This window comes from Onychomys torridus, chromosome 7, assembly GCF_903995425.1.
Source record: "Onychomys torridus chromosome 7, mOncTor1.1, whole genome shotgun sequence".
NCBI lineage: Eukaryota > Metazoa > Chordata > Mammalia > Rodentia > Cricetidae > Onychomys > Onychomys torridus.
Genome location: NC_050449.1, coordinates 62,200,464 through 62,226,082, shown reverse-complemented (window position 1 = coordinate 62,226,082; position 25,619 = coordinate 62,200,464). Strand labels below are relative to the sequence as shown.

At 46.9% G+C, this 25,619-nt stretch overlaps 1 protein-coding gene across 4 annotated transcripts; it reads right to left on the bottom strand.

The window, feature by feature from the left end:
- Positions 1-15,079: 15,079 nt before the first annotated feature.
- LOC118587335 (nuclear receptor ROR-alpha-like) lies at positions 15,080-25,594 on the bottom strand. Of its 4 annotated transcripts, XM_036193249.1 has the most exons (4): positions 25,352-25,594; positions 17,072-17,184; positions 16,844-16,917; positions 15,080-16,730 (listed from the first exon to the last, which is right to left on the bottom strand). In XM_036193249.1, the coding sequence occupies exons 1-3, from the start codon at positions 25,515-25,517 to the stop codon at positions 16,852-16,854; spliced, it is 345 nt and encodes a 114-aa protein (XP_036049142.1). In that variant the 5' UTR covers positions 25,518-25,594; the 3' UTR covers positions 15,080-16,730; positions 16,844-16,851. The 4 variants fall into 4 exon arrangements, with proteins under 4 accessions (XP_036049142.1, XP_036049141.1, XP_036049143.1 ...); XM_036193248.1 differs by having other exon boundaries at positions 15,080-16,917; XM_036193250.1 differs by lacking the exon at positions 16,844-16,917.
- Between the last annotated feature and the right edge of the window lie 25 nt (positions 25,595-25,619).

The following is a 25,619-nucleotide window of genomic DNA, read 5'->3' as shown; positions in this document are numbered from 1 at the left end:
ACCTACTGTGTGCTAGGTAGGACTTTCTCTACTTTCTATTGGACAGTGCATTCAGGCAAACCAGAGAATAAGGGGCTGATGTTTCATCCAGGTGAGAAGTGCCCAGATTCCAGCTGGGAGTCAACAGACAGATGGTTATGAGCTAGGGGGAAGCACAGACTCTAGAATGCAAAGGCCTGGCATATATGTGGGCTGTTGTCCCCAGGAGAGCAGAAGTCTGGCATACATGAGGATTGTTGTCCCCTAGGTACTCAAAGAGTACCAAGCACTCAGGGGGACACAGCATAAATGCTTATTAAGATTGGAGATGGCAAGAAGACAAAATAAAGCATGGGAGGTGGGAAGGCATTGTGTGCATGAGGCCCAGAGCATAATAAAGCTAATGGAGGGTTCATGGGAAGAGCCAGTGAGACAGGTCATGGTCAAGTGCTTGCATTAGATAGGATTACATTTGGTGACTCTGCTGTGTGTGTGTGTGTGTGTGTGTTTCTTTTTGAGACAGGATCTTGCATATCCTAGGATAGCCTCAAACTTGCTAGTAGCAGAAGATGACAGATTTTGACCCTCTGATCCTGCCTCTACCATCACAGTACTGGGATCACGGGCATGTGTCACCACTCCTGATTTATGTTGTACTGTGACTCAAACCCAGGAGCCCCTCCTGCACACTAGGCAGGACACACTACATGCTCTACCAACTGAGCCCCAGCCTCAGCCCCGACGCAGGGCTTTAAGCAAAGAGGTGATCCATTTGCCAAGAGCATTTTGGCAAGGGCGTCCATGTCAGAATGTCTGTCAGTGAGGACAGCAACGTTCTGTGAGGTGCCCCGGAGCTCCTCATTGTGGTGAGATGAACAGCCTTCAGCCTTCACTGCACAAAGAGGGAGATCGACAGACTATGTCTGAGCAAGTCTAAGAAAACCCTGGCTAGCCAAACTCTGCAGTGAACACTGTCCAATCCGTCCCAAGGCTTACAGCAGAGCTCAAGAAGGAACAGCAAAGTTCTCCTGGCTCCAGCTGAACATCCTGTCCCGGCTTCCTAATCTAAATGCTTCAGTGTGCCAGTGAGCACTGTTACTGCTCTGGTTGTGTTTCAGCCTCCTCTGGGCCACATCTGTCCCCACAAAACCACTGTGCCTCAACAGAGATGGGTGTTTGCTAGTCATCCTGCCCTTCCGGAAAGAGGCAGCAAGCTCACGGAATCTGGCTGAATAAAAAGCCACGTCTCCACGAAAGCCAAGTTCAGCCACTTCTCTGTTATCAGCTCCTGATGGGGCTGCTGAGTATTGGGCTGCTGGGACCGAGCTGAAGATGCAGTCCCTGTGTTCCCATCTTCACTATTCAGAGCCCACAGCGCAAACATCCAGCCAGCCACAATCGCAGGTTGTTCTCAGCGTTCAAAGTGACTTGTGAGAAGGCATGCAGGGATTTCTCTGACAAGGCCAGAGTCATGCTTTATCTAGATGGCCGGAAGTCTGCCAAGACAGGGAGGAGGAGAGTTAAATCTCAAGCAGTTCTCTGGCATGAGGCATCTCAGGCCAGGGAAGGACAACAGGAGGCCTAAGGAATGAAGGGGGGGTCTGCCACTGGAAGCTGTAGAAGCTGCCACAGGAACAGCCTGGGGAAAGAGAAAGTAGAGGAACAATCTCTAGGGACAGCTGTGGGCAGTGGACTCCGCTGCACACTGCCCAACTCCTGGGAGCTGCGTGCTCACACAGCTGCCTTCCACCCCTGAAAATGAAGAAAGAAAGAAAGAGAGGTGGAGAGGAGCCTGGGAGATCGGAGCTATTATGTAGACACATGAGACTCTCAAACAGAAAGGGATAGGGAGACGGTACAGTGTGAACTCTGTCCCAGGACTGAGAGCAATAGTCTGAACTCAAGACTAACCAGCTCTTACCCACAGTGCAGAGATCACAGCTCTGCCTCTTAGGAACACAGACAGAGCTGGAAGGACTGTGCTTCAAGTTCCCAGTACCCAGAATATAGTAAATGATGAATAAGTGGGCCATCGTAAGGATGAGACCCAATCAGATCTCAGATCACACACTAAAAACGAAAGGATAATTGTTCTTACAAACACATCACACACAGAGAACATGGACCGTATGTTATTTCATCTATGGAATCTCAGCCCTTTGTGCAGTGTCCACAGTGCATAGGAGTGAAGACATGGTTGGGGCGGGGAGCAAGAGAGAGGACCGAAGGTGAGCATGTGTGTGTTGGGGGGAGTAAGGTGGAGGTGTGTGTATGAGTGTTTCTTTGTTTATTATTTATACAAGGTCTATGGAACTCTGTGTAGCCGAGGATGACCTTGAACTTCAGATCTTTCTATCTTCACTTTCCAAGTGCTAGGATTATAGACATGTGCTATACAAGACAAAGGTGTGTGTGTGTGTGTGTGTGTGTGTAGGACCTCCAGCAACAGTGAAGAAGGGCTGTATGGATATGCTACCATATTCATTAATATTGTGTGCTGGGCTCACCTACAGAGCTAAGTATAAGCACAACACTATGTGAACAAGCATCCCTGGGAAATGTGATATCAGCACAAAGCACCCACCCTCAGGGTCTCCCAACTCAGACAGAAGCTCCTACAAATCCTCCTCCTCCCAATGATGTGCTGTGATGATATGCTCACAACCAAGAGAGGACACTGAGCTTCTTCCTCCTCCTCTCCTCAGCAAACAGTCCCCCAGAGTATCTCTTCTAATGATTTCCTTCCTGGGAGAGAGAAGAAAACGCTCCCTCTTTCAAACTGTGGAAGAGAAAAAAAAGGAGATGCAATCACACATACTTCTCTGGACAGCCTGGCAGCACACAGCCATCTCTACCCAGAGTGTCTCAAGGCTTCAGAAGAGCCACACGGAGCTACTCATGCTTACTGCAATGTCCGGGTTATCTATCTCTCAACAATTCCCGGACATGGATGCAACTGAGAGAAAGCTTTCCCAGGGGGCAGAATAAGGTATACTAAAGTACACATCCACCACTGGGAATAGTAAACCATGTAACTTCTAAATCCCAAAGACATTATTGCTACTGTTTATAATTACCATGCTCAACGCAACTGCAACGGGTGCCTGCTTTTCATAGGGTAAATCCTCTTCAGCAGCTGGGAAGTGTGTGTGTGTGTGTGTGTGTGTGTGTATCCAAAGAGTGCATATGTACAGTACATGTATATATAACATATGCATACAGTATACACTTCCAGAGCTAATGACATGACTCAGTTTGTATACTGCTTATCTATCATGAATAAGGCCCTGCATTTGATTCCCAGAACCACATAAATGGGCCATAGCAGTACAGCAGTACACACTTGTAATCCCAGATAGGAAAATCAGAAATTTCATCTCATCATCAGATACGTGTGTGTGTGTGTGTGTGTGTGTGTGTGTGTCTATGTAGTGAGTTCAAGGCCAGCTGGGCTACAGGAGATCTTGCTGAAGAGAGAGAGAGAGAGAGAGAGAGAGAGAGAGAGAGAGAGAGAGACAGAGAGACAGAGAGACAGAGAGAGAGACAGAGAGAGAGACAGAGACAGAGAGAGACAGAGACAGAGACAGAGACAGAGACACAGAGACAGAGACAGAGAGGGAAAGACAGAGAGAGGCACATGCATCCATATTCATACATGTGCACATCCATTCTACCTGTTGGGTTCAACCTTCCTGAGATTCACAATGAAGCTTGATTAGAAAACACACCAACTGATACACAGCTGCACAAGCACACTCTCAGTGATCTAGATGTCATAGTTCATGCCCTTGAAAGGCCTTAGATAGTTAAAAACACAAAATTCTAGTCTTTTCCACAAGAGAAGGCATAGAATAAAGGCCTTGGCTTTGCCTAAAAGACACCTTAAGAGTTCTTTGCAGGTATGGACAAGGATATCATAAGAATGGGCAAACCTCAGACTAGAACATGAAGAAAAAGGAGCCCATCAGTTATGGAGGGATTAGCAAAATGTGGCATATGTGAAGTCTACATGGACATTTAAAAATCTGAAAAGCCTAGATTTGGGGCTCTCTGGGTAAAAGATATTCGGCCTATACTAATACATTCTATGGCACAGGTGAGTCCTAAAAGTACTATGCCCAGTGAAATAAGTCAGGCACAAAGACTACATTTTATATAATTCAATTTCGGTGACATGTCTAGAAAAGGTAAAGAGGTCTAATGGCTGTAGCAGGCTAGGTCGCAGGGTAATAAGAGATGTAACAGGGGTCTTCTTGGTGTGACAGGAGTGTCCAAGCAGACCTAGTTAGAGGTTGTAAAACCCTATGAATTCACTAAAACATTATGACTTCACTCTTAGGAGGGAGTGATTTTTAACTGTGCCTCACAATTGTTGAAATAAAGTATTAATGTTCCGTGGTTCTATAAGTAAGTGAGGGACTCAGTCACAGGGTCACAGAACTGTCAAAAGTATCAGGCAGTCACACCTTGGTACATCTCTGTACCATGGAAGAGGTAAGGCCTCTTAGGGAAAAGACACTGACTTGGGGCCACCTACAACAAAGAACTATGCTGTGAAGGGAACCCAGGAGTCCCGAGTACTTGTCCTATGTACCCTTAGCATTTGCTTTGGGTTATTTTGCATTCCAACAACACTCTGGGCATCAGGGACACACAAACAGATGCACCTGAGTCAAAGCTATGTTTCTGGAATATACCCTCATTCTGGATAACCAGTGACTCAGTTATTCTTAGCTTACCTCAGTGCTTCTAGACTTCAGTCTCTAGTCCTCTGAGAGCTCTCCACTGGTCTCTTCCCTGACCCTAAAGATGCACGGTGAGGACTTTTAGAAGCTGAGTCGACACTAGGAGGCTCACAGCTTCAATCCCTACTGCAAACTCCCTAATTCAGATCCAGCCCCAGGCTTGTCAATCTAACAGAAATGTAAAATAGACCCTCCACTTGTCACAAAATTAAAATGCAATCCAATCCAATTAGGCAGCATACAAAGGAACTTGTCACCAAATTACCAGAAAAAGAATGAAAAATAAATAAATAAATCTCATACTCCAATTTAAAACAAATGATAATATAACCTCAATTAGCTTAGGATTCACTGACAGAACACAAATGATACAGGATGGTGATGAGAAAATACTCTTCAGTTTAAACAATTGAGCAAGGGAGAAACAACATTTTGGAAACAACTCAATAACCCTGGAAAATTATATGTGTGCTTGAAGCATTGGCCATGATATGACCTAAAAGTCTACGCTGCCCCAAACGTCTATGTTGCAGCTGTAGAGCCCGGTGCAGAGGCATCAGCGAATGAGCCCTTTGAGAATTAAACAGGGCAGGGTGAAGCTATGGTCTTCCAAGCCCATCAAAACAGGATCACTATTCTTATAAGTGGGAGGAAGGGACAGGAGGCACTTGACAGCTCAGTTGGTAAAGTGATTGCCAGGCCAGCATGAGGACCCGAGTTCCGAGAAACCCCTATGAGCCCACTAGAAGAATAGGTGTAGTGTCTTGCCTTTGTAATCCCTGGGCTGCAGAAGCAGCCATGTGAGTCCCTGGGGCTGCTGAGCAGCCAGCCTAGATTCCTTGAGAGCCTGAGAGCTCCAGGTCAATGAGAGACCCTGCCTCAAAAACCAAAGTGGATGGCTGATAAGGAATGACATCAGAGGTGGGCTTCCGGTCTGTGCACATGTGTACATGTGTATCTACAGAGAGATGAACAGACACACAGAACAAAAATAAAAATAATAAAAGGGAGACTCACCACAGGCTTCCCATCCCTACCATGTGACAAGTGCATGAGAAGGTAGCTACTGCCAAACCAGGAAGCTTGACATCGGAACAGTCAGTAAATGAACGTCACTTCAGCCACCAGCCTGTGGCATTTTGTTATAGCAGCTGAGCCGACAGAGTCGACCACATACCTCCTTTATGGGTCTGGAGCTCTCCTTTAGTTCACTAAAATGACCCAGTTTCAGTGTTTGAACAGGGACCCTTCCTTAGGAAGGCAATCGGTTCCACTAGCCCAGAATACAGGAAGAACTACTCAGTCCCTCGTGCTGCATGTTGCCAGGGGTCACACTTGCGTGCTGACTTATTTGAGCAGGTAAAGCCTATCTCCCAATGCTCTCACCTTGGCACTGAGTAAAAATGAAGATAGAACTGCATATTTAGTTTCCTGTCACAGAACCAGGCCCTCACTTCTGAAAATGTACCTCAGCCTCAAAAAACAATGCTTCACCTCAAACTGCCTCTCTCCTCAGGGGTTTGTATACTCAGAGGCCCAGCCGATGATAGATTCCAGGATCTTGGAGGTTACCTGTAAGAAGCAAATAATGCCTTCTTTGGAAATTTCTGGAAAACCGTGGGACTAACAAAAGAGAGGGGGCGTCACTGTCCTTTACGTGGAGAGGCTCGGATGTTAAGGGCACCTACAGCCGTGCATGCTTTAGAGGTCCCAAGGGCCGAGGGATGAGAAGTTTTCTGGCCAGCTTTTCTTTCTCTGACAAAGCCCAGCTTCCTTCCCTTTCTCCGTAGTTACCCCCAAAAGGACTCCTTAGTTCACAAGTCATGTGGGGAGAAAATTCCAAACAGAAAGCAGTGAGGAGATCTGATCTAAGCACAAACCGAGACTGCTTGGAGGGCGGAAACAAAGATTCTCCTTCAAGTCACAGAGGTTAACTCCTTGCCCGTTATTACAGGATAAAATATTACAACCTTCAAACCAGACAATCTCTAAGTTATCAAATCTCCATTTCCTCAAATAACTCAGTTTACCTAGCTTGTGGAAGAAAACAGGCAAGAACGGGAATGCTGAAAGTGGATCCGTGTAGCTAAAAACATAACCGCTTTTGCCTTAGAGGGAGAAAGAGACAGGGCAGAGAGGAGAAAGAAAAGGAGGAGGAGCAAAAGAAGAGGCAGCAGAGAGTGGAGATTCACACCTGTACTCCCAGCATTGGGAAGCTGAGGCAGGGGGATTGCCACAAAGTTGAGGTTAGCCTGGGCTACATAGTAAACTACAAGTCAGCCTAAGTTAGAATGAGCCCCACCCCCACTAAAACAAATAAATAAATAGTAAGTAAATAAATGTCTGAAAGGAAAAATAAATATTTGAACTTGCTTAAAAGTTTAAACTACAAAAAGAACTTCTCCCCTACATTGCACCATGCTAGGACAACTCACCTTGCAGTGCTGAGACTCTAGGATCCAAACAGAACCCCACGCCCACCCCAGTGCTCCTCAACTCACCTTGCAGTGCTGAGACTCCAGGATCCAAACAGAACCCCACGCCCACCCCAGTGCTGCTCAAGCTAACACAAAACCCTCAAAGACAGCCCAGCCTACCCTCCCTCACCAAGAGCCACAATTCTCGTCCAGCCTCCCAGCACCCAGAGACCTGGCCCTCAGCTTTTACTGGCTTATGGGACGGTGGCCAGGGCAAGAAGACACACTGAGAGGTCCCCAAGGTGCTTCTCCAGTGACCAGCTGGTGAGATTTCATCCTGCGTGGGGTCAGCTTTGTCTAGCCAGGCAAAGGAGGCCCTTGGCTTGGGTTGAGACTGAATTCTGTTTAGGTTTCCTTGGGGCTCAATTTTAAACAGCCCAAAGAAAGGCTCTGCTGTCCTGAAGGGCACCTTTCAAGAGAGAGGGAAAAAATAGACCGCTCGCCTAACAAAAGGGGACTGTTTGGTCACTGGTGTCCTGAGCAGGGTCTAGTGTATGACCCGGAGGCTTTCTGCAAAGTTGAAAAAGCAGAGCAGCAAACAACAGGAAAGGAGTGACTCCCCCCCCCCCCCCCCCCCCCGCGCAACCCCGTCACCCACTGCAGACCCTCTTTCCTCACAGAACTGCCAGCAGATAAAATATAAACCCCTTTGAAGAAAACTCCAGCTAGAGCTCGGCTTTCAGGTATTAGAAGACACCAGCTTCCCAAGGCCTCCCCACTGTCAGATCAAACACCCGCATGCTATTTCCCTGGTATCCGCCTGGTTTTCCCCCACACCATAAAAAACAGGCTTTCCCTTTAATCTACTTAGCACACTGTGGGCAAAGGCCTCTAATTTCATAGCACAGAGATAACACAAGTAACTCACGTGACACATTAGCGGATATGGATGGGAGAACGTTCAGTCAGAGCTCAATGAAAACAATAGTGCATTCCAGAAGGCCATGGCATGGCTCTTCCACAAGGCTAACCCCTCCTGGCAGGAACTGGAGTTAAGATTAGGTCAGCCAATCAGTGTCCGGCTTGCTTGAACTCCACAGGTCCCCCTAATCACCCAACACTTTCCTACTCCCTCCTGGGATGCACCAGGACCAACTTTCTCCCAGGACTTCCAGAAGTTGCTGTCCACCTAAAAGCCCTGGGAAACAGAGGCGGGATGATGATTCGATTGGTAAAGTGCTTGCCACGCAAACATGAACCATGTACCACAGCATGGTGATACAGGCTGGTAATCTCAGAGCTGGGAGGAGGGTGGGGACAGGTGAATCCCTGTGGCTCACTGGGGTTAGCCTAGCCAAGCCCTGGCCTCAAGCTCCAAGGTAGTGAGTGGTAACACTTTTTAAAAGAACCAGGTGAATGGCAGGTGAGGACCAACAGCTAGCTAGCCTTTCATCTGGTCTGTGAATATGCACACACGCACACAGAGGGGTAGGGAGGGGAGTTTCAAAACCTCCAAAACAGTAAGCAGCAAGTGTTCAACTCACACAGCAATGGAGACTTCACTAAAATCACACCCAATATTGTCTACTTGGCCAACACACTTCTCTCTCTCTCTCTCTCTCTCTCTCTCTCTCTCTCTCTCTCTCTCTCTCTCTCTCTCTCTTTCTCTCTCTGTCTGTCTGTCTCTTGGACCAACCATAAAAGAAAATTTCCCATTGAGTGTGTCCCCTGGCTAGATCCATCCTTTGAAGGTCTCACACCCTTTCTCAGGCTCCCCTTTCAACTTTCTCTCCCACACAAGCCCTTCTCCCCAGGCAGCGCAGAGACCTCTGCAAAGCTGCTATTCATCCCATTTCTCCAGCCTTGAGGCTCTGCCAAGTGCAAGGCAGATTCCCTTTAGAGACAGGATAAATCAATGCTGGGCTGTGTAGAGAGAGTCTGAGGAGGTGTGGGGGGAGGCAGCCATCAATTAGGTATCAGGAAGGGATCACCATCGAAGCAGAAGAAACTCAAAGGCGACTTGAGTTCCAGTGACTCTGGCTTTACAGACATCCCAGCAGTTCTCAGGTACATGGAAGAACTCCAGTTTCTGTTTTGTGCCTTGAGTATATGCATGTGCACGTGGGTGTGGAGGCCAAGGGCTGATGTCAGATGTCCCCCTCTTGCCAGCACCATCTAATTATTTTGAGACAACGTCACTCACCAAACCTGGAGCTCAATGGTTCATTTAAACTGGCTGGGCCAGAGAGCTTGGGAATTGTAGGCAGCTGCTGCCACTGGTTTTTACAGAGCTGCTGGGATCAGAACTCAGTTCCTCCTGCTTGTGCACTGATTCTTTTACTCACTGAGCCATCTCCCCAGCTCCTAAAGCTTCAGTATTATAAAGAAACTTCCCTCCCTTTCTTAACCACACACGTCCTTCAACTTCCCAGCCAGTCACATGCATTTGGACTAGACCTCTTAGGAATAAAGATTCAATCTTCCAAAAACCTTGGCAAAAACATGCTGCCCAGAACTAGTCTTCTTGTCTCCAGCCTTGCCTGCCTACGTTGACATCATCAGCTGGTCTTCACATATTGATCTGCAGTCCTGTTGTTGCCATCTTGAGGGTGCTCACTGAGTGCAGGAGCAAATAGCACAGAGATATGAGACCACATACACTGCAGAAAATCTACAACCCTTGCCCCAGAGGGGGCACTGAGCCCACTGGGAAGATACGCAGGTCTGAAGCAACAAACTGCGAATTCACTATGGACTATAACGAATGAGCCAGAAAAGCAGAGTGCATTTGCTACTAAGAAAATAATCATGGAAAAGGCCAATTAATAAAGTGATGTTGTCAAGCTCCGTGGTAATTTTCATTATAACATCATCTTATTAGGCACACGATGATATTGATATTTTTTCAAGGAGGATTGCAATAAATTTCTCCACTAACTATATTCTTAATCCAGATGCCAGACATTGATGTTGTCTTCCCTCTGATTTAAATCCTCTAGAAGTTTAAAAATCAACATTGTTGATTTCAGATACAGGTCCTGCACAGTTGTTTATGAAGCAAATTTGCTTCCAAATATTTGGTCATGAGAGCAAGCATTCTATCTATGAAAATTAAGTGTGTTCTAAAGTAAATAAAAATTTCAGTTCTCCAGATAAGGTCTTTCTGGGGTGCCAGACTAGCAGGGGGTAGAGATGAGTACTGCCAAAGCAAAGTCCTAAAGTGAGGGCAATGAGAGACTTCTCCATGGCCCTGGTCATAGCGTCCCAGAACTTCTGGGTCCTTTCGAACTTAGAGATGGAAGTCTTGGAGACAGTAACCCAAAGGACAAACAGAAAAAACAGGAAAGTTTTTAAGACCTCTAGAGATACCAGCCTAGGGACTGGAACCATATTTACTCCCATAAACACTGGCAAAGCCCCACTGCCAGCCCCACTGGCAAAGCCAGGCCCCTGACGCTAAGGGACACAGTCACAAGAACCTACTCACTTAGGTTCTTTAACTGACATGCCCCAATGGGGAAGTCATATTGAATTCTGTCTCCATAGACCCTGTTTCAGCTCTCAGGATTTGGCTATGACTTAATGCACAAAAATATGCTTCTATCTCTGTGCTACAAAAATTGTGGCACTTTCCTTGGGGGGCAGACGACAAAGGAAAATGACCAGTATTCCTGAACTCTGGGATGCCTCATTTTCAAAGGGAGAATCTCAGGGAATCAAAGCTTTCCGGTGTGACAATAAAGATGGAGGGTCTGGGGGCATGGCGAGCTTCATCTGCGGCCACAGAGTATCTGGTCTGGCTCAGGTTTGCTAAAGGCAATACAGGCAAGTGTTCCATCCAGTGCTGTCCACCATCGTCTCGTCTTCTCAATCTGCTTGGCACATAAGTAGGTGTGCATGTGGCTATATATATTAAACATATTTATATATAAACATATATAAAGCTATTTGACACACGTCTGTGCACCTGAATGTGTGTGTATGTTACTATATAATATAATGTGGTAATATGTACATTTATACAACATCTTAGTTTTGTTTCCTGACTATATGATAGAAATAAGACTTCTCTTAGCTAGTTTGTTTCTTATATATCAGCTACTCTGTGTGTGTGTGTGTGTGTGTGTGTGTGTGTGTGTGTGTGTGTGGTGTGATCCACACTATCACCAACACAAATGAGATAAAATAGATGCTTAACAGTGTAATTCGATTTACAATGGGACAGTTATTACAGCATTACCCTATTTTCATTACCGCTGAATATTAGAATCAGCTTCCAACATGTCTGAATGAAGAAATAAAACCACCTAATCACAGTGCCAATTAATTCTGTAAAAGTCACACGGTGTCTCAAACCCAAACCGTTCTGGCAGAGAAGATGGGACTCTAGTCTCCCTTCACTTCCCCGAGCATGTTATGCTTCTGCCTCCTCTGATCTTTGACCTATCTTAGTCCAATTACAAGCTAGATCAATACAAGACCCTTGGCAAGTGGAATCGAGTCTCTAAGAAAAGGTATTATAATCCACGGGCACACCCTCCACTCCTGCTAAGATTGCTTTCCTGGCTTTTCCCAGGGCTACCGTGGTACCCATCACCCTGCTTCATGCTGCTTGCTCATCAACTGTGCCACTGTAACATGATTGCAAACAGGTTGTGAATCTTTGAGAGGATTGCTTGCAAAGTGCATGTAAATTATTAGATTAGAATTTAAAGACTCAGCAGTCAGTCACAGAGTGGAACATCACCAAAGAACGAGTTGAATGGAACCCTGGCAGACGGGAAGGAGGCAGTGAGTAAAGAGGAGGGGAGGGCAAGGAAATAATGAGACATGAAGCCACAGAAAGCATCACAGGATGGCCAGTGGGGAAGATGGAGCTATCCTAGCTGGATAGGAGTAGGGCAAAAGCCTGTGAGGACCATGGGAAGAATGGGGGTGCAGGGAAGAAATAGGTAGGCATGGACTTGCTTGTGGTTCAGGAGAAGGTCTGGGAGGTAACACTGGGGAACCCTAAGAATTAGGTGAAGGAAGGGGCTCAACTCCAGTCACGTGTCCTCTCTTCGCAGAAGCAGCCCATGGTGGGCCTGCTGAATGACAGAAGCTGGATCCAGTCCAGAAAGAGAGCTGGCATAAGGAAGGTGTCGGGATATCTACCGAAGCCCCTGAGATCCATGCTCATTTCACAGAACCACAGAACCAAACGGAATGCTTCACGCCAAGGGAACTGAAGGGCCGAGTGGGAGAAGGAGAGAGGTGTGAGGGGACCTGCCAGGTCATCACCACCACCACCAGAGCCACACACACCGTTCCCCAGATCTGCTGGCAGGCACTTGGCAAGCAATATCCCAAGATCATCCCAGCAAGGCTGGCAGCACCACCCTCGCCATTTTTCAGCTTAATGAATGTACCGGGGACACTGTGGCACAGGGCATACCAGCATCCTCACTCCGTCACTTCCTTCCGGCAGGCTCGCCACAAACCAGGCATATATATGTACTCTCTCTCAAAAGGTGAGCAGTTCCGGTCTGAGATGACCAAGACTGGATTAGCCCTGAGGGTGGAATGGAGGAAAACAAAGGATGCAAGAGAGGCAGCCAAGGAACAAATGAGAACAGCTGGGACCAAACCTTAGCGAAGCATGAGAAAACTGAAGACAGGCAGCCGAGGAGCACTGAGCTGGTTAACTCAGGAAACAGATACTTTGCAGGACAGTGTGGGAAAGGACAACTGCAGAGCTAATGGGGATCTACTTTATCTGAGACACTGTAAAGTGGCCATATATATATATATACTATGTTCCTGGCCATGTGGAGAACAGGCTCACACCAAGGAGATAAACACTGGAAGATGAAGAAAGCATTTAAAGAACTCGGAGAAGTCACAGGGTGTCGGAAGGAGCCCTTGGTCTGTGCAACCAGTGTCTGTGAAAAACAGGGATCTCGGGAACAGTAGAGGTGAGAGGTAGATGTTTTCTGGACCTACACCGATCATAGAAGGTCTGAGAAGAAGAGAACACAAGATAGGGAAAGGGACAGGGGGAGGGAAGAGAAAAAACAGCTAAGATACAGAGGTCAAACAGGCCACGTGTAAAACATGCCAGGAAGAAAACCAGCTGGAGCATCCCATCTAAGGTAACAGTGAGACACATCTGCACCAGAATAGAGCATTCAACAAGGCAGGAATCCAGCTTCCTTGTTGCCGGCTTCAGAGCCCAGCACAGTGCCTGACACAGAGAACATTTCTAGGAAGTATTTATTGAATTAAAGAAATGCCACCCCAGGGGCCAGGGAAATGGCTCAGTAGTTAAAAGCACTGACAGCTTTTGTAGAGGTCCTGGGTTCAATTCCCTGCACCCACATGGTGGCTCCTATCTGTCTGTAACTCCAGTTCCAGAGGATTTGATGCCCTATTCCGGACACCTGACATACATGTGGCATACAGATATACATGCAGACAAAACATTCATACGAATTAAATAAGAAATGCTCCCTTGTGCCCTCACACAAGCATGTCTGCTCTAAGTCACACAGGGAGAAATCCCCGAATTTGTATTCGCAGCCAGTCTAAGGCAGATGCATTCATACATGTAATAGGGTAATAATAAGTGTATGCTTAGAATGGCAACAAGATATGGTATGATTACAATAATGAGTATTTACATTATTTGTCCTCCCCCAGATCATAATGAGCAGCACCTGGAGCTCCATGTGAGTAACTGTGAAGACTTCCTCCCCCTCCCATCCCATGCCAACCCCCCAGAATGTCTCTATCTACCTCTCACCCAGGACAGGTCTCTTGACATTTGTGAGGAACATCTCCTAAATATATAGGAAAGCTAATTCTAAGGGCCATGCTGTGTGTTTTAAGTAAGAAAACAAAAGTAACAATGAAGCTCTGACAAATGGAAATACTTTATGTGCAAAGCTTTTCTCTGTATGCACACATGTCCATATGTGTATGCACACCCATGTGTGCATGTGTATTCCTGCACACACATATGTGTGTGTGCACATGTGTGGTCGTTCACGAGCAAACTGGCTTACAAGTTTCTTCTTTCATTGGACATCAGACTGTAAGTATTTGAAGGGCCCAGGAGTTCCCAAACCTGGACCCTCTTAAATCACGTTGAGTGCCCTCTTCTGGAATGTGACCATCAAAAGGTTGCTCCTTAGACATGTAAACCTGATGGACTCTGAAACCTGATGAAATTCTATGTAAGACACTGAGTTCAGAACTAGACCCTTCGATTCACTTCCAATTTCACAACACACCATTTTTTAGAAGAAAAAAAAAGAAAGATTTATTTTTTTCTACTATAAACATTATACATTCATAATTCAGGAAACTCGAAAAAGGAAAGAATAAAAACAAACCAGATAATAAACCACCACCCATATGTGATCACTTTATTATTTCACTTTGGTATGTGGGTCCAGGTTCATTTACTGATATAATTGTATTTCATATGTACATATACACATTAATGCATGCACTGTAACTTTTTGCTAAAATATTAAAAAGATACAATTCCCCTGTACACTGCAGAGAACGATGTTATTTTTCATTTCAAAACAAACTATAAACCTTCCCCATTTAAGAACACCCCACCCCACCCCTGCCAAGGCTCTGGGAACATGGGGCACAAAGAATGTAAGGGCTGGAGGATGGGAGGGTGCTGGGACATGCTGCTGTCATCTGGGCTTGACATGGATACTGCCTCAGGAACTCACAAGACCCATGCAGGATCAAGGCCATTAAAGAGTCAGTCCAGCATGAAATAGGGAGGGGCTCCCGAGGCCCCGCCCCTAGCTGAGCAGCCCTGGGCAGCTAATGGCTGCTTGGGAAGGAAGAGTCCTTTTTAATTTCTTTTAATATTCTTTTGAGATTCTAATAGTTGATCATCTTTCCCCCCCTTCGATCCCTCCCCTGTACCACCCCCTCTCACTCTCTTTCAAATGAGAGTCACTTCGTTCAGGAGTACGGCCATTGAAAGGTTGCCCATGCCCTGGGTGCATGACCTCATGCCCGTGTGCATATGAGCAGCACCAACAGGACTCTGGGGGTAAAATAAATAAACAAAGAACTTAAAAAATAGTTTCTGCTGTTATGATTTTTTTTTTTTTTAAATTTTATGGCCTTGCAATCTTCTCTTTGTGGATCTGGTGTTGAAAACAGCTCTCTGAAGAGCATAGCTGGAACTTCAGCCTTGAGGAAGGACCTGGCTCGGCAGAAACACTGCTCACGGTGAGCCTGGCTGCACCTACTCCAGTGGCTCATCAATGGCAGGTGATCAGCTCTCTGTCCCATACTTGACTTTGCATGGAATCAGAACATGAGACTCGGGCACTGTGTACTTTAACTATAATAAATATATTTTATTACAAATAAATAAGATACAATACACAGTATAATAAATTCCTACTTTAATTTGTAATCAAAGTGCCTAGTGAGATTAAAAAATGACCTACCCCACTATGGATGTATAGTCCACATAACTCATACTGAACTAGATGACCATGTTGTATCCATTTAAATACCCTCAGGGCAATTTTCCTGGAGGGTAGGGACTTGGTATTCTTTTTCCTGGGACTTTTGGGGATCTGCACATGAGCGGAAAAAGCATGAGATGAGTGAGCCAAAAGATCTAGGCTGTAGTCACATCCTAACTGTAGTGCATCCCATGCTGCCTGGGAAGAGAACATCGCAGGCTTGTAGGGTCAGGTGCATCAGCTTCACTGTCGGGGTGAAGCTGGCCTAGAGAGTTCTCAGGATACCTTCTCAGGATAACATCTTGCCTAACAAAATAGGGGTAGCATGAGGAGTGTGCATCTGTGCCTAAAGGATAGCCCCTCTCCCAGGTCCAAAGGCAAGCTTCAGAATGTTCAGGAAGTCTTTGAGCGTAGCTTCCATTCTCCAAGTGGCTATGTGGGGTCTTGAGAAATCTCACTGAACTGTCCCCCATCTCTGGCTGTCATCTCTTGACACTGTGAAATGTTATACTATCCGAGTTAAGGGCATGGGTTCTGCACACAGCCGAGGTTCCCACAGCCTGTCCGTGTGTGCTCACCCCAACTGGGAGAGAGAAAGAGAATGAGGTAACATAAATTAGCAATTCCATACTTGCCATGTCGGCCAGCACACTTCAAGCACCATCAGAGGAATCATTTTTGATGATCAAATTATTTCATCTGGCTTAGCTTTTCGTGATACTTCATTACTTGGACAATTGAGAGTTATGGGCAGTTCACCCTCCCAGCTGCCCTACACTTTTAGAGAGAATATCCTTGGCACACCAATGTCCCTGTGGAGTACAGACAGTATCACGACCTTTTCATCATCCTCTGGTTTCCCAACTGGAAATTGAAAATGAAAAGAGATGCAGTTTATTTAAGCAGTCTCAGGCCCGATAAGCATACGTGGTTCCTCTGTGACTGGGTGTTTCAAGATCCACTCATTTCCACTCACTTATTCCTGTCTGTGACTGCCATGGCTCCTAGGGGACGTTAGAGGCTCTCTGCTTCTGGAAGTTCAGGATCACATCTGGCTGCCTTTTCTCCGTCTTTGTCCATCTCTTCAGATTTCTCTAAAACTAATTGGAAGAGTCAATAAGCACACCCACCAATTCCCTCAATGCACCAGGAAGCCGATCTCTCTGCCCTTCAGACCGGCTCTCGCTGTCTGTTTTTCTGAGTATTCCCATACCTGCCTTGTCAATTGGCATTCTCGGCAAGTTCTTCATAACTTCTCCAAGTGTCAACGTGCCTCTTTTCATTGTCCTTGTTAAAGATAATTTAAAATTGCAGAGTCGATGCCGAATTCCTTGTCTTTGGCACACAGCGTCACTGTCCCTGCCTTCATCCCCAGCCCCCAATTCCCAGTGCCAAACGGGCATCTGAACCTCTTTTCACACGATTCCCTGCCCCATCTCACCATTCTTGTCTCGCCCACCAAAACACCGCACCCAGTGCAACACACTGTAGCTTGTGGGTTCTCGTTCCTGTACTTCGGTGAGACATGTCTGTGCTCAGAGAGTGGAAAGTCACCTTCAGGAAAGAGGCATAGAGTACAGGGTGTCAATTAATCAGAACAAGGCAGGGAAAATGGCATTCTGTACAACTCCTGAGTCCTGCTACATATATTTATGCCTGGGGGAGATCAAGGTGATTTCTTCTACTAAACTGAAAATTCATAGTTGTGACTTTTGTTTGGCTATAAGCCCAACACCTAACACCACACGAGTTAATAGCCCAGAATGCCGAAGCCTGTGTTTAGTGTGCCTCATTCTGCATTCAAACACGGGCCTCTATGTTTTTTGCCCCCATGCATTTTCTGGAAATTTCATCTTCATTCTTCACAAGCTCCCTGTTTATCCTTGGTGGTGTTCTTTGCCTACAAAACAAGGCAACTGGTTTTTCTGTTCTGTAATTTCTAGTCCCATATCAAGTTTGACAGATGGATTTTTCAGCCTGCTTCTCTTTCCCCCTGTGAAGCGCAGACCCACACGTCACCATTCCCGTCACGAGTACAATTCCATCAAGTTTCAGAGTGTCATTTATACACAATTTTATTTCTTCTTCTTTCACACACGCCTACCACTTACGTACAGCGACTCACTATATTCATATTTCATAAACTCCATCAGTATTCAGTCAAATCCTCCCCCGAAGTAAGCTGGGTATTTTTAACAGTGCACACCTCTTCCACTGGCTTGAGGCACTAACACTAACAAGTGGTGCCCTTTTCTTGTATCCCATTGGACTCCATCTACTACGACCGCTGCCTACATGGAGAAACTTCTTCCTTACTTCAGAACAGTTTAAGGCAATTTGTATCCCAAATGCCAGCACCCAATGGCACAGCTAAGATGATTCCACTGAGAGGAAATACAGCCTGTGTATCATGATGCTGCTGTCTGCCTCCCAGTCTCTGGTGGGAGGTTCCGGGGAAAATGGAGAGAAATTCACCCTGAGATAGCCCAGAGTCCTCCTCCACCTTTGAAGGTGTGGGAAGCCTATACTCTGAGCATCCGTGAGTACAGGGCTCCCAAGCCAGCCACCAGGATCCAGGTGTTGTAGATAAACCCATCACTAGCAAACCACACTGCCTCTGCTATCATTAATGCACCATCTCACGTGACACAGTGACACAATTTATAATCATGTCATGAAAGCCACAAAAATCTGTTTGGGGGGACTGCTCCCCCCTCAACAAGGGGACTGTTCCCTGTAATTCTTTGCAGCATCAGCATGGGAGAGGTAGGGCCAAAAGCCTGTCTTCCTGCAGTGAGCTTCATCATACCCTCTTCTTCTAGGATAATGACTTATTTAAACAATCCCCTTGATGCCTTTACCAGAAACAGTCCACTAATAATGATGATGATGATGATAATAGGCTATCATAGCACCAAGAACCCAAACACAGCGACATGACATCAGAGGCAGCAGATTATCAACGACTAACATTAAGTCAAGTGAGATGATGCTGAGGAAGCCAGCTCTGTGGTCCAGAAATGCCTCCAAAGGCCACAGCTTGGAAAGGACTTCCTCTGGAGGCCTCTAAGTATTTGTTTTCCTACATGCCTGAACCTTGACACTTCCTAACATTCCAGGTGCATGAAACCCCTACCAAAGAGATGCCCCCAACACCCCTAAGGGAATGGTTAAGTTAGTGGTGATTTCCACCCCTATTACATGAGAAGAAGCCACATTCATAACAGTAATGAAATCACAGTTAAGAAGTTAAGAAAAATAATTTTATGGTTGGGGGTCACCACAACACGAAGAGCTGTATTAAAGGGTGGCAGTGTTTGGAAGGTTGAGAACCACTGCTCCATGGGATGAAGTCAGAAGACTTTAGCAGACAACTAACTGTAATCCTAGCACTCAGAAGGCTGAGGCAGGAGGATCGTCCTGAGATCCTGCCTCAAATAAGCAAGCAAACAAGTAAGTAAACAAACAAAAAGATTATAGATTCTGGTTGACAGTTTCCTGTAAAGTAAAACCCTCCATTAACCCGGAACAACTAATTGAATTTCCGACTTGCTACTTGCAACACAAAACAGGGAAGCAGATCGTCCTGCTGAGGATTTCACAGAAAGAAAAAAGAAAGGATTTCCAAGTGGGATCGAGACAGACCCTTGGCCAGTCTCCGACACCAGCTCCATTTCCAGTCCTGTAATGTACAATCAGAATTCATGCTCAGCACCGTGACCCCATAGCACCGTGAGACTCTGAATCTCCCAGCAAAGATTCAATTACCTTCCGAATGTGCTCTCCAGGCTAGGAAATGGAACCACACAGCTAAAAAACTTACTCAAAAAGGAAAAGACACAAACCCAAAACAAAAACAAAAAAAACACATGGGGTTAATCTACTGTCAGATGGAAAAATCAATTCATTGGCAATGCCTTGGTACCCTCAGAGGAAACCATGGTTTATTATACAGCAGCCAAGACTTGGACATTGGTCATCCAGGTTATTTTTAAACATTAACCTAAAAATTACACAATTATACTAATATAGAGACTGAACATGGATGAAAAGTTTTAACAGCTTAATTCTAACCAATATTTCTCATGATGAGTTAGGCAAAAAATAAACATGAGAGAGAAACAGAAAGAGAGAGAAACACACACACACACAGAGACAGAGAGACAAAGAGTCAGAGAGAGACAGAGACAGAGAGAGACAGAGAGGCACAGAGGGAGGGGAAGAGAAAGAAAGGGATCACCAGCCCAAATCCACAGCAAGGGAGATTTTCGGACTTAGAAATGTATTCTACATTCTTGGTTAGTGTATGCCCTGGTACCTGAAGCCCTTTCAAGTGACTCTCCTTGCTCTAGGACAATTTTTATCTCACCCTGATGGGAGGATCAGGGATCTCCATGAGGGAGTGAAAGACATCTACTTCAGAGACCTGCACATCATCTCAAAGATGCCATGGAGAGTGAGGGGCAGAGGATGACATATTAGGACATAAACACACACAAACACACACACACACACACACACACACATACACACACACACACACACAAACACGCCTACCTCTAAAAAGCATTTTGTATTTTGCCTCCTGAGACTCAGAAGTTCCCATGGAAGCAAAGAAAGAACATGGAGATCAGAGTGGAGCAGCACACGGGGAAAGGAGGAGAACTCTGAAAAAGTAACGTATGCTATAAAAATTCCACAGGACATGAGGGCTGGAGAGCCAGCTCAGGTGGTAAAGCACCCAGAACCCATGTACAAAAGCCAGGTGTGGAAAAACACACCTATAATCAAAGCACAGGAAAATCCTTGAGGCTCACTGGCCAACCAGCCTAGCAGAATCATTAAACTTTAAGTCCAATGAAAGACCCTACCTGAAAACAATAAAGCAGAGGGCAATTTAGGAAGAAATCTGACATTGACTTCTGACCCCACCCACACACACATTCATGTACACACATGCCCACATGCACACACATTCATGTACATTCATGTACACACATGACAATATACACACACAGTAGTGTTTTTAAAACGGGGTTCATGTTATGTGAATATGATGGTTATTACGAGGCAACTCAGTGAGTCTTTCCAACGTCACACCACAAGTCCCTAAATGCAAAATGGGGACTTTAGAGAGAGAAAAAGTGTGCCCCTCTATCTGACATTGACCAGAGGATGGCACATGGACTTTTCTGACTTGTATTCCAAGGGTTAACTTCAGACATAGGTGACTTTGTTTCCAAAAGTGATTAAGCTGTCTCCACAGATCCTCTGGAATTTTTATCCACAGGCACAACTCTGGCTATTAACATCCTTGTGGCTCTCCATGCCATGATGTCTGCCTGACATCAAGGGGAGTCCTATTGTCCCACCCCACACACACATCTGTGTGCCGTGAACAGTCAAGGGTCCTTGACAGGCATCAGCCACACTTGGGAGTCAGAAGAAGACATTTTCTAGATCCCATGGCTCCTCACAATTCCAATGGGGTTTGGAAAGCAGAGGAAGGGGTTGCTGTAAGTGTCTTAGCCACTCAGGACTTGGAGCCTAGATTAATAATTCAGTTCTTTATAAGAAATTAGGATGAAGCAACAGAAAGGTTATCCTAACTATCATGAAATGCATTTTCTAAAATTATTCCATTGCATTTTAAAGGGTATAATTATAAATGTTTTTATGAGCAATTTACCAGAAAATTAAAGTCCCTTAGTTTAAAAAGACAAATCATCCCATCCCTCTGGGAAAGGATTTTTTTCTCCCAGCCAGGGAAACTATCATTTATTCACTATAGAGAGCAGGGACCATGCCAGCAAAGGTGATCTGAAAATTCATCTCTAGAAAGGATGCCGTATTGCTGCTAGGTAAAAGAACTCTCTAGAAAGTGAATCAGCAGTGACTGGTGAGAAAAAGGGAGGGGATGCACTTCCAAAGCGGAGGAGTTATTTAGTTCTAGAATTCCTCTAGGTTGCAGAGCCATGCGGGCCCTGTTAATTGGTTTTTTAAGTCACTCTCCGCTGAGATTCCAGGGGGTTGTCTCTCAATCCCACCCAGCTTTTCAGTATGCAGCCCATCCCTTGGTTTCGATTTTTCTCTTAGGTTGGCCTGCCCTAAAGGCCTTGAACTCCAGCTCTGTGAACCCACTACATGGTACATAGTCCTACGAGGGTAACTTTGAGCGAAGTACAACATGTAAGCGTCTGTCATGTATTTAATACGGAGGTTCTGGGAAAGGGTGTCTAACACCACAGTGCCACAGTGCTCCCAGCTCCCCAAAGTCCCTGAAAGCCTTGTTAAATTAAAGATTCGGTCTTTTTTTTGTTGTTCCACTTCATTTTTACTTGCCATGTTGCTTCTTGCCTGTCTTATTTTCTCCCACCTCTGTCCTGGTGGTACCGTAAAGAGGGAGCTGAATGGCACCAGCCATCATTAATACTTTCTAGAAAATGGAAGGGTTTCATTAAGACCGCTACCATTTCCTTGGAGTTGGAAGGAGCGCAGGGAGATCAACTTGCAGATTATAAAACCACACATCTGATTTTGAAAGCCCAGGCACTGAAGGCCTCTAATCCGTTCATACTTAGATTCCCAGGACATAGGAATTTAGCAACAGCCTCAAATCTTCCAGGTAATATCTCATGAGGTCACATCAATGTCATGAGAATACACCCACAGTTCTGTAGGATTCAAGCATCTGCTGGCTGGGAACAAGCCTCTAAATCCAGAGGAAAACACCTCCCCAAGTCAGAAAGCTTCCCTTTTCACCCAGGAACTCCACTCACCCTTCTGAGGAGGAAAGGGCTCATTGTGAGGTGGTGATATTTGCTTTGCCTTTTGAGCCTGTGCCTTTATGTTTTAAGTATTTAAGAGGCATAATCACCTAGTGTGTAGGTTAATTTCTTTCTGATATTGTAATTTATGCAACATTAATATGGGATGCCAGCTCCAATTTTCTTATGCTTACACTCCGGGAGCCGAGTTGCATATTCTGCCAACTCCATTACATCATCTCAAAACCCAAACATTTCCCATTTGCACATCACTCTCAACTACCCAGCATACTTACATAGTCTCTCTTTTTCTCCCGGGTGCGCTTACTCTCTCTCTCTCTCTCTCTCTCTCTCTCTCTCTCTCTCTCTCTCTCTCTCTCACACACACACACACACACACACACACACACACACACACACACACACACCACACGCCAAGATTGGCACCCCTGAGAAGTAGACGCTACATCTGAGGTCAAGGTCTGCAACTGCAAGTAATTCCTGGAAGATATTACTACTGCTGTGTTGGCTAAAGGATGCCTCCATGTCTGACCTTCCTTTTTTCCATTCAGACTGTTATGTAACCTAGTGCCTGCGTGCAGGATGTGATGGAGTGTCTGGGCCTTACTTCCCCCTTCCCATTAAATCTCTTCATTGAAAAGGACAGGTTCCCCCCCCCCCAAAGAATGGGGGTGGGGGCTCTAGAGGGTAAAGGGATATGGGTCAGCAGGTCATCCAGTAAGACGCACATTGCTCCTATTTTGGTTCCTTGGAGCTTTGGAAAGGGGCACCAAATTCCCCAGCTTTATATAATTTGCAGTAACAGCAAGTTACAGATTTGTAGTCGGTTCTGCAGCCTGCCACCCCATCTATTGCAAGAACACACCTTCTGCCAGGAATAACACCTGAAGATGTTAATAAAGCAGGGGAGGTGGGGAGGGGCTAAAGGAAGAGGAAAGGTACAAACCAGAAATTAGAGCCGCTTCCTAGATACTCTGCATCCCCTTCTTAAAAAAAAAAAAAAAAAAGCCTCCAAACACATGAAGGGGATTTTCTCCAGCGTTTCTGATTAACCCTGTTACATAACCCTCTTGCATTCCAAATCTCGGGCTCTAAATAGACTCTTTGCAGCCAAAAGCTTTGCACACAAACTCGCAGAGCTGGTGGCCGGTTGCGGCCACCCCCCAGCCCAAGCCTTCACCCCCTTTTCCTTTCGTCCTGGTCCTTGCCAGCCCCATTCCTCCGGTTCAAACCGAGGCTCAGCGCAGTCATTCTTCGGAAATCGCCTTTAATTAAATGGTGCCCCCCCACCCCCAGCATATGTCATCCTGATGGCTTTTACTGTACTCGAATTCCGTGAATGGGAAAGCGCCCGGACAGGGGGTGTGGCTAAGGTGGGGCGGGAGGGGGGAATACTGTAAAACAGCCAGCACATGATCAGCCATGTTCCTACCTCCAACTAGCACATTGGAGAGCAAGGGAGCGGCTCTCGGTCCCTCTTTTGCCTTTCCCCAGGCCCCCTAGCCGCCAGATCCTGGCTGGAGAGCACCTCTAGGTCCCAAGCCCCTCGGTGGCTCGCAGGAGCCCGCTTCCTCCAGAGTGACAGGCGTGATTTATACATTATTTACAACAGTAATTAAAGCTGCAGCTTCCTCCTGCTCTTTGCAAACTCCCGGAGCATTCAAATAAATAATCCCCCACCCCCGAAGGAGGAGGTGGGGGAAATCCCACAGCAGGTTCTGACACCTTTAAGAAAAGAGTCAGCTTTCCCCCATCAGGCCACTTTAAGGAAACGGCAGGAGGAAAGCAAGCACCCTTGTCTCCCCAGGTCCCCTCTTTCACACACTTCAGACAGCAACACAAAATGAACCAATGACCCGAGGAGGGCAACCTTGTTAGCCCAGGCCCACAAGCACTCAACTCTGATCACCCCCAGGTTCCCGCAGAAACGCTGGGCATCGCGGCGAGGGAAGGATTCCCAGAGCAGAAATAAGTTTGGGTGCTTTTCTCAGCGTTCTCTCTGCGTTTGTTTTTGCTGTCACAGCCTCTCCCTCGGATCCGGCGTGAAGCACCCCACTCCACTGCCGCCCTCCCTCCGCGTGCTGTACACGCCCCCTGCCAGCCTCCTCCAGGACTCTGGGCTCCGAACCCCCGGCTACAAAGTTGCGCTTCTCCGGGTCGCCGCGCCCCACCAGGGCAACTCCATAACATCTTGTGCGCCAGGACCCCATTCCTCGGGCTTCTTCGCCAAACCCACCACCTCCAGAGCTCCAGAGGAGAAGCTGCCCGCGTCGCCCCCTCTTAGCACCGGGAGCGCCCCCTTTCCGTCCCCAGAGACTTCTAGGTCTCCTACTCCTCCCGATCCCCTAAGCTTTCGTGAGAGAGGGAGGACTCGAACACCCGCCGCGGCTCCGGCTGCTGGGGGGGAAGGGGGGTGGGTATGTGAGAAACTGTCAACAGCAGAAAAGGTAACCGTGGAAGCGAGTAGCCACAAACAGACCCCCTCCCCCTTCTTAAAAGGACACTACCGCTTTAAAAGTTTCTTTCCCCCACTCCCCTGTCTCGATTTCTTTTTGGTGGGGGGAAATCGTATTTAATTTGGACAGCTCGTCTTTGCAGAAAATAAAACATGCAATCAAGGGGGAGATGGTGTTGGAGTCGCCTGGCTGTCAACGCTCCGGTCCGTCCCTGTCACCCCTCGCCCTCTCCTGCAAGCCCAGCACTGGCTTGCAAAAGTTTGCAACATTTGTGGGGGGCCGCGGGGGGAGGGGCGGGGGTGCTGGCCGCTCGGGGCACCTCGACTGGCGCGCGCACGCGCGCACCGGTCCCGGGGACCCCGCGTCTTGCCCGCTCCCGGGGGGCGCGCGCTCCCCCGGGGTGCCCGGTCCCCCTCCGGGTTCGGCGCGCTGCTCCCGCCGCCCCCCTGCCAGGAGCCCGGTCGCTGCGTCTCCTACCTCGGCTGGAGCTCGCGTAGCTCTGCCTACGACCCGCGCCCGGCGCCTCGCTCTTGCGGCCCGCGTCCTGGGTCAGCGGGGTCTCCCTGGAGCTGGCGGCCGCCTCCGAGCCGCTGCTGCCCGGCTCGCTGGCGGCGGGGTCGGGGGCTGCCGGAGCTGACTCCATGTTTTTTTTCCCAATGTAGAGATCGGCGGAGATGGCGAGCTCCGAGACTCCCTCTATCTTCTGTTTTCAGAGCGACTCTATGGTACCAAAAAAAAAAAAAAA